Source organism: Apium graveolens, chromosome 11 (genome assembly GCF_009905375.1).
Source record: "Apium graveolens cultivar Ventura chromosome 11, ASM990537v1, whole genome shotgun sequence".
NCBI classification, from domain to species: domain Eukaryota; kingdom Viridiplantae; phylum Streptophyta; class Magnoliopsida; order Apiales; family Apiaceae; genus Apium; species Apium graveolens.
Genome location: NC_133657.1, coordinates 90,015,614 through 90,025,245, shown reverse-complemented (window position 1 = coordinate 90,025,245; position 9,632 = coordinate 90,015,614). Strand labels below are relative to the sequence as shown.

The 9,632-nt window shown below is 31.7% G+C and overlaps 1 protein-coding gene across 1 annotated transcript; it reads right to left on the bottom strand.

Annotated features, from left to right (window-relative positions):
• Nucleotides 1–4,864: 4,864 nt before the first annotated feature.
• LOC141698053 (vesicle transport protein GOT1-like) lies at nt 4,865–9,313 on the bottom strand. The gene is made up of 8 exons (XM_074502662.1): nt 9,071–9,313; nt 8,894–8,958; nt 7,638–7,729; nt 7,467–7,547; nt 7,265–7,362; nt 7,105–7,186; nt 6,472–6,520; nt 4,865–5,203 (listed from the first exon to the last, which is right to left on the bottom strand). The coding sequence occupies exons 2-7, from the start codon at nt 8,916–8,918 to the stop codon at nt 6,482–6,484; spliced, it is 417 nt and encodes a 138-aa protein (XP_074358763.1). The 5' UTR covers nt 8,919–8,958; nt 9,071–9,313; the 3' UTR covers nt 4,865–5,203; nt 6,472–6,481.
• Nucleotides 9,314–9,632: the final 319 nt, after the last annotated feature.

The following is a 9,632-nucleotide window of genomic DNA, read 5'->3' as shown; positions in this document are numbered from 1 at the left end:
TTTCTTCATTTTGCCCTGCACACAATGAGGATTAAGTGTTTTTAGCTACCCAAGCAGTGTTGGGTACTTTCTTCTTGTTAACAGAATATGCAGAATTAGAATAAGTTGATTCAGAAAGAATGGTGTTCATTGCTTCATTTGCATGTTCTTTTTTGTCTGCAGACCCAATATTGATTTCCTTGAGGTCTACTCTCAGCTTATGGCAACTTTTCATTACTTTCATGTTGCAAGAAATGCAATCAAACTTATCACATAAAAAATAGGGATCTTCAGTCTTTGCTTCACCATACTTGCATGCTCCAAATCTTGGCTCGCTAACAGCCTTTTTACAAAGGTGAGTTAGATGATTTGTAGAGCCACAATTCTGACATTGTTTTCTAGGAGCATCAGCAACAAATACAAAGTTGTTGCTTTTGTTTATCCCAATATTTCCATTTTTGTTTTTCTTCTTCTTTCTTGCATCTTCAGTTTTAACTTCCTTGATTGGCTTTTTGGAAATTTGATCAACAATAGGCTTCTTCTAAGCTTTGGAAGTTGGAGTTATTTCTGTATTTTTCCTTTCATTGTCTTCATCAAAAATTCTTACTTTATGATCAACACTTCTTCACTGAAATTTACCTTACATGCTTTGAACATAGGTGAACCAACATTTCTCAGCATAGCTAGGACATTTTCACTTTCATTTGCTTTTCCCTTATCACCTTTAACTTTCTTGTTGTTGTTCAATGCATCATAATCCAAGCCAATAGTTATGTTAGCACATGGCTTGTTCTTCTCATGATATTGACCAACTAACTGAGATGCATTTCTGAATGATTTCAGTTTTACTTCATTCTTTTATAACTTCTCCCTCAACACAGCTTCTATCTCAGTAGCACACTCCAGCTTATTCTTTAGATATTCATTTTCTTGCTTGACTGTCTCAAACTCCACAAGCAGTAGATCAAACTTTTGTTTCTCACTCTCAAGCTTCTCATTAGCTTTTGACAACCTACTAACCTCCTTAGTAGCTGTTATCATGCTAGTATGGATGTGGAACATTTCTATGCTCATCTTTTCAACAGTTTCCTTATATTGACTTTCATTTAAATTAGTGGTGGTAAGAGTTGGTACCTTTGTTTTTGATGAGGATGACTCTCCTTGCTCCAGGGCCATGAGTGCATAGTTTTCTACTTCCTCATCTTCATCATTTTCAGAATCATCCCAACTCTTTCCTTCTGCAATATAAGCTTTACCCTGTTGCTTTCTTAGAAGAGCCTCATACTTTTCTTCCAATTCAAGATAAGCCTTGTCCTTTTTCACTTTCTTTGGCTTCCGACATTCTGTAGCAAAATGACCCAATTCATCATAATTTAAGCACCTGATCTTTGATCAGTCAACAGATCATGTTTTATAACCATTTTTGCTTCCAGAGTTATACTGTGCTTTTCCTTTCCAGTTGTTGTCCTTATTGGATGTTTATCCCTTATTTTTGAAGAACTTTGGCTTCTTTACTCTAATTTTAGAGAATTTTCTTGCTAAGTAAGCCATGGACTGATCTAACTCATCCAGTTCATCTAAGGTATAAAATTCATCCTCTTCAAGTTCAAGAATAACTTACTTTTGTGGTTCCTTGTTCTTTTGCTCATTGTTTGAGACAACTAGAGTCTGGATTTCCTGTTCATATCAGACGACTGGATGTCATTAACCACTAGAGCACTTGATCCATCAACAATGTGCCATTGACCAGCTCTTAAAGACTTTTTTTGAATCATTTCCATTTCATAGGTTTTTAAGATATCATATAAAATCTCCAGTGTCATTCTGCTCAAGTCTCTCCCTTCTCTTATAGCTGAGATCTTCTGTTCCAAATGGTCAGGAAGGGTGAGCGAAAAATTCAGGTTAACCTCCTCAGCCTCATAGTATTTGTCATGAAGCTGTAACTCAGTTATCAACTTACTGAATCTTTCAAAAACATCAGTTACTCTTTCTTTAAGTTTTGCCATGAAACCCTCATACTGAGATACCAAAATCCTCCTTTGGTTTGACCTAACTTCCTCTGTTCCCTTACACAGAATTCCTATCTTTTCCCAGATCTGTTTGGCTGTGTCATAGTTGATAATGTTGTTATACATTAAATTATCAAGTGACTCTATTAAAATTAGTTGTAGGCCACTATCCAGAGAGACTTTCTCCTTTTCAGGTTCAGTATACTGTGAAGGATCTTTAGGAACATAATGAGTTGGAATGACCGTGTCTCAATCTGTAGATTCTTCAACTCTTTCCATGGGGTTAAAAGGACCATTCTTGAGAATCTGAACATATAATGGATTGGCCATCTTTATAAACAGTAACATTTTCTTTTTCCATAATGTGTAATTAGATCTGTCAAAGGCAGGAATCTTGATACTGCTAATCTTCTGTGTATTCATTCTTCCAAGATCTTTAATCTGTTTGCTTTCAAATTTTGCTCTGATATCACTTGTTAGGTAATGAACACAACACAGGGGGTGAATGTGTTTTGGCTATTTTTAAGGTTTTTTGAATGTTTGTTAGTTGGTGAACAAAACAGATAAGAAATGCAGTAATATTATGTCAACTGAAAATAAACAGTGCACGCAATATTTCAAAACTCACTTAATTTTATATTAAAATTAAACTAGTGTTTTACTACAAATTCTAGGTTCTTTGTAAGTAAAGAACTCAGCTTCTTGCTTGAGAGAGTTACAAGAAATTCTAGATCTGTGTGATACATTTAAAAGCAAAGGACAAGTGTTTACTTTATAGATTAGTAAACACAGGTTTACACAGCATGCAATAGAGTGTACTAAACCCTATTTTAAGTTATCTCTAAATCTTTCCATTTATGACTTAGTGTATCTTTGCAAATCTTGTGATTCTGTGACTTTCATTTGTCAGTTAATCTTGGCCATTGATCTTGTACTCTTCAAACTGCTTTTGTAGACTTTTCAATCTAAGTGATTAGATCGTTTGTTGATTGATAATCTCTGAGACTTCTCTGTAAGCAATTTTGGACTTTTTGATAAGTCATTCTGGAGTTCTCGAATTACTTCTCTATATGACTTGATCTGTGACTTGCAGTATTATTTTTACTAAATTATCTTTTAGACCTATTATTTTAAACTTATTAAAATCATGCTTAGTATATAAATTAATTACCTTTTTTACCTAAAACGCACCATCCAAATATCTATCTATTTATACTATAATATAATAGACGAAACATTCAAATTTTGGCTAATACGGTACTTCGCTAAATTACTTAATTAGCCTTACTTAATGATTTCATTATTTTACTTGATTACTCTTACTTAATTAGTATCTTAATCAATTATCTTTTTAAGTAAAACGCGTTACTTTTTTTATTTCAAACATATTTTGATTATTTAGATATTTTATTATAATATTGAAATAGAATTAAATCGTTGTTCGAAATAAAGGCCTCGGGAAACAAAATAATGTATATTATTCATCAGGCTAAAAAAAGTTATATTATTGAATCAGGTTAAAATAAAATTAAAATATAATTTATTGGTTGGTATAATGGTCTCGTAAAAAAATACAATATTAATCTCAGCTAAAATAAAATTATATCATTGATCCGGGCTAAAATAAAATTTAAAGAAAACTAAATCGAAATAGTATAAGGGTTTCAGTTTAAATAAAGTAATAAATACATTCGATCCGGCTATCAAAAATCATATTATTGAATCTAGCTATTACAGAATTAAAATTGAAATATAAATTGTTGGTCGGTATAATGAAATTGGACTAAATAAAATAATATATACTACTAATTTAGGCTAAAATAATATAATATTTAATCGAGCTATAATAAAATTAGAAATAATTAAATCATAATAAACAATGTGTATCGCACGGGTTTTAAGTTTGTTAATATATAATTTGTAAAAATAAGTTTGGTTGGTACGTTACTTCGGTAAATTACTTAATTATCCTTATTTAATAATTTAATTATTTTACTTGATTATCCTTAATTAATATCTAAATCAATTATCTTTTTAACTAAAACACGTTTTCTTTTTTATGTTAAACCTATTTTAATTATTTCAGATGTTATCATTACAATATAGAATTAGAGATAAATCGTGGTTCGGGATAAAGGTATGGGGAAACAAAATAACACATATTATTCATCAGGCTAAAAAAAGTTATACTATTGAATCGAGTTGGAACAAAATTAAAATATAATTCGTTGATCGATATAATAGTCTCCCAAAAAGAAAAACAATATATAATATTAATCTTGGCTAAAATAACATTATACCATTGATCCAGGCTAAAAATAAAATTTAAAGAAAAACTAAATATAATTAATGAGATTTAGTTGAAATGGTATAAGGGGCTTAAGTTTAATAATAAATAAATTCGATCTGGATATCAAAAATTATATTACTGAATCAGGCTATTACAAAATTAAAATTGAAATATAAATTATTGATAAGTTTAATTAAATCGAGCTAAATAAAATAATATATACTACTAATTTGAACTAAAATAATATAATATTTAATCAAGCTATAATTAAATTAAATCAGAATAAATATCATGCATCGGGTTTTAAGTTTTAATAAATAATTTAAAAAACACTTATCTATCTCTTCTTTTTGTGCATCAAATCACACTCGTCTTTCACACTCTCGTCTTCATACTTTCATATTTCAAATTTCGTGTATCAAAATTTAGATTAACAAAAATTATAATTTCTTGTTTTATTCAGCTCTCCGGTCAACGAAAATTCATTACCACTCCGTATGCAACTGGTGACCACTTCCGTTACTACATGCTTTTGAAACTCTCAAACTTTAAAACAAGTACACTAAATTATTGAACAGGACTGAAATATTCTTAAAATTTGGAGTCATTAACAAAATATAAGGTAAATTTTCCTTTATGCAATTCTTAAATTTGACCACCAAGCCGCAAGAATTACCAGGAAAAACTTGACACACTTCAGTAACAATATTATAATGATACTAGCTTTGCTGCAAGAGAAATATTTTTGCTGCCATCTGCAGGAAGGCATCACGAATTACGTAGTTGCCAAGTAAAGAATGGTTCTATGAAGTATACAGGATTGCTACGTTTGACGGGTAAATGTCAGTGTGATTGCTACGTTTGACGGGTAAATGTCAGTGACGTGAACTGTCCATGAGTTTCTTGAATTTTCTTCTCACATTTCCTGTCCATAGCACAACTAATTACTTAGACCCAAGTCATAGCACAATCAATTGCTTAGAACCAAGTAAATAATAGCTAGAAATGAATACAAAAACCTAAAAACAATCACAGAAAAAGTCGCATTCGATCTTCATTGGCTTCCTTCTAAACTGCACTATTACTCACATTACCTCCATTACTGCCCCCATCTCAATATATAATTAGCAAAGCAAGCAATCAATGTGCTCAGGCGACTCATGATTATGACTTCTGTTGACTGATGATAACCATTTACTGTTAGCCATTTCACTAGATTTTCAAGGTCTGGAGCTCACAAAATCAGGCTATACCTAAAATATGCCGCCACCTCAAATTGAAAAAGAAAGATGATTGGTGCAAAGAGTTTAATTTTACTGCCAAAAAAATGTTTAAGGATTGCTATGAACTAGATATAAATAGTGTTTGCGACGGTGGACTACTGAACTCTGTTTGAGCCCTCTTTAAAAAACAGTAGCATGCTCTAGAGACATTAATGAATAAAGTTATGAATGTGATAGGCCTGTGTGAAAAAGGAATTACGTAGACAAGAGAGGACAAAAGAGAAGTCCCTCTTGGTAGGGCTGCAAATTACATTTTTTATAATCAAACAATATTGCACTTGCATCTTTAACAGCTTCTTAATCATATTGACTATAATCTAACAGCCAACGAAAAAAAAAAAAAATCTACCATATTCCGAGCTGAAAAATGACAAAGATAACATGTGTAAAACAACAAAAATTAAGCTCCAGGCAAGTCTTATGGAAAAGGTTAACTATTCAGTTTAAGTCTGTTAGCTAGGAGTGAACATAATATTCTAATATGTATTTAACTGAAATAGATAGAGATGAACATAATCAACAGCCCATTTAAAATGGATCCGCACAGGGTTAAAATATGTCACTTGGCAAAAAATCAAAGAAAATGAGAACAGCACAAGGTACTTAAATACATCCATGATGTTCAAAACTATATGGAACAAGGTTTTAGAAACAATTTTAAGTGAAAAATAAAAGTAAATGACAGGATTTAGCTATTAAAAAATAAAAGTGACAAGTAATTATGCTTTACAGTAAAAGCTATAACAAATTAACATCTTTAACAACCAATTTAATATAAAAATGAAAATGACCAATTAAAACTACATAATTATTGCTGTACTTCAATAACTGCTTAGTTCGATGATACAAAATAAACTCATCAACTATTAATCTCCATGAAAACCCAAGTAGAAAGAAAAGGACCACTTACTTTGCTAGGGCTATACAGGCATCCGTTTGCCTTTGTAACTATCAAAAAACTGCACGATAAACAACAAAATTGAAGTTAGATTTTAGAGTATTACTTGACAACAACAAAATTTAAGTTGGACCTTGTAATGTTACTTAAGACAGGGAATTTTGATGAACAATAATTGATCAACTGAAATAAACGAAGATGCAGATATCGTACTAATTATACAGATTCACAAAAACTCTAATATCCACTAACATCGGCAGTCTTTCCATTTCTCCATCTTAGATAGCATGTTAATGATCGGGCGGGGAACAAACTTACTCTGAAAATATAAAATTTTGTGCATTTCATATTCTAGGCAGGGTTTGAGTATAAAATATTCATGCATACATATACATATCAGTAAAAACTAGATTAAGCGGTGACTTTGAACTAAACAAATATAAATCAACTTGGATTAGATATATAGGTAAAAGTCACTTTAGAAAGATATCTAGCAAATCAACCTAGATAAGATGCTTGTATACACATCTGGTTCCCACTAATTACAATATTAGGTTATGCTTATCATGAAGTCAAACAATTTGAATTGCATATAAAAAAAGTTTGTAAATATTATACAAAGACTTGCCACTAACACGAACATACCGATCTAATAAATGGCTGTTGGAAGAGCCAACCAATAATAGGTATCTTCTGCACGAAAACTGCGAGAGTAGGCCAAAAACCACTGCACAAACACCTTATCAGAAAACAGAATTGCTATATTAGTGGTATAAATGAAATGATGCTAGCGAAATAAACAGACCTGAAGAGTACAACGAACCCATATGCCTCCAAAATCATTCCAAGAATGGGCCATCCAATAATAACAAAGAAAAACCCAACCCCAAAAGATATTGTTCCCTGTACACACAAAAACCAAACAATAGCAAAATAAAGTTAACATACACTAAATGAGTGCTTGCAGGTGTGGTTAGAGAAAAAGATGAAGAGGCCGAAATCAAAACCTTATAATTGCTGCGTTTCATGAAGAACTGTAGGGAGGACTTCAAACCAATGGTTAACATCATTCCTGATACGAATAGGACCTGAAGCATAATCACAAAATTAACCTTGTATTAGCATAGATAAAGAGTATACCAAATAAGAAAACTAACGTGTAAATCACTAGTACTTACATTTCCCATGGCCATTAGTCCTTTGTCAAAGAAGAAAATCACTCCGAGAAATGAGAAGAAGACCCCAAATCCTGTCAATCCTAGCCCAATCTCTGATCCAATAGAAAATTCAATTTTTCTAGTTAGTCAGATTCTTATTAAGTAAAGCCAATGCATACATAAAAGGGGATGAGTATTCAGCTCACAACTTAACTGTAACACAAAATTCAACTTAGAACCATGATATCAACCAAAAGCAAATATAAATTGAATTGTCTTTCTTCATGCAAATGATCCATGTACTCACAAAAATTACGACATAAAAGAATCAGCAACCCTAAGGTAATTCCAAAAAAAAAAATATATCCAGCACATTTAGCCATGAAAACACATTACGAAAACTAATATGGTACAAATTTAATTTTCTGAAAAGACTTGGATGTACTAAAGTTTTTATACTCCATTATTATCTAAAATCTATTAATGAAGATTTTAATTTTATATCATATATGCCGGGATATAAACCAAAGTTTCTGCACTGTAATTACTTAAGTCCTAAGAGACATATATTTATTTCTTTGCGAATCAAGCCCTAATTGTTGTAATATTCATATCGGTCATCTTTTTTACAATTAAATTAACTCAACCGGGTTATAGTACTCTGCAACGGAAGAAAATTGTTTAAGAGGTTTCCCCAACTACTTGGAGGAGAATAGAAGTATATATGATCCATTTTCTCAACAAGCTCGAGAGCTTAATAGTACAATTTTATCAACGCTTATTTACCAAGCCAATTTAGCTTATTATGTCACAATCCTAAAAATCTCTTTCAAATCCAGTTTAGAACTAGAAAACGCGAATCTAACACACATATTGTAAAATCATTTCATGTGTGTGTGCTAGAGTAATTTAGTTTCAATTCATATTGTATGTAGTAGTCACTTACGTCATTCCTAATTCCAATAAGAACATAGCTCTTACAATTAAAAACCAGCTCAGACTAAAAAACTCAAATCTCCAGAACTAAGTTGGCTTTATAGCCCTAATTTAACTACTATAAGCATAAGTAGACAATTAAATATGGAATCTGCGCAGAATGACGCACATACATAGAGATACATTGAGAAAATACAACCCCGAAAATCTGGAAACTGTATATTAATTACACAGATGTGTGTGTGTGACAGAGAGAGACAGAGAGAGGGAGAGAGGGAGAGAGAGAGAGAGAGAGCAGAGAGAGGCGGGGGGGAGAGAGAGAGAGAGAGGGAGTAACTGACTTTTGCGATCATTCATCTCAATCATATTGTGGATGTTAGAAAACAACACCGCCTAAATCACCAATCTGAATGAGCGACCAACATAAAAACAGATTAAACCAACAAATCAAATCAAATAAAATGAATAAACGAGAATTAGATGTGTTAAAAAGCAATTAAACGTGTGTAATTAATTACCTTTGCAAATCTGATGACCAACTAGAAACAAAGAATCTGAAACAGCTACGGGCAAGTTGCAGCGGCGCTGATTGAATGAACAAGAGCAGAGAATTGAGAATAACTACTATGTGAGTCGTGTGTGAATTGTATGTATAGGACGTGTGTGTTCTCGGAGAAGAAGAAGCAAATAGAAGGTCGAGTTGTCCTGCACCAAGGAAACGATCTTTATTTGCTCAGTGACGTGTTTGGGTATATCCAAACTAACTCTAATTTTATCAAGTAATTACCCAAAAAAACATAACAAAAACCTCCAATTTTAAATACGGTTTGTCTCACTTGTAGAAGGGAAAATGGATTTTTTCGTCACTCTAGAAACTTATCATTCAATTATAATTTTTTTCTTTTACTCACTAATATTAGTTTCATATTTTTTTAGTCACTAAAGTTATGTTCGGATTTGATTATTAGCATTATGTCAATTTTTTATAGCATTATTAAAACATAGTGTTAGTCTATAATATTTTAATGATTTGATATATGTCGATATCTTTATATATAGTACTCTCAGTTGGTTAAAGAC

Coding starts and splice junctions, on each gene's coding strand:
- LOC141698053 (XM_074502662.1), bottom strand. CDS start 8,918: ATGATTGAGATGAATGATCGCAAAA. Junction 7,548..7,637: donor GACTAATGGCCATGGGAAAT/GTAAGTACTAGT, acceptor ATTATGCTTCAG/GTCCTATTCGTATCAGGAAT. Junction 7,187..7,264: donor GGGTTCGTTGTACTCTTCAG/GTCTGTTTATTT, acceptor GTGTTTGTGCAG/TGGTTTTTGGCCTACTCTCG.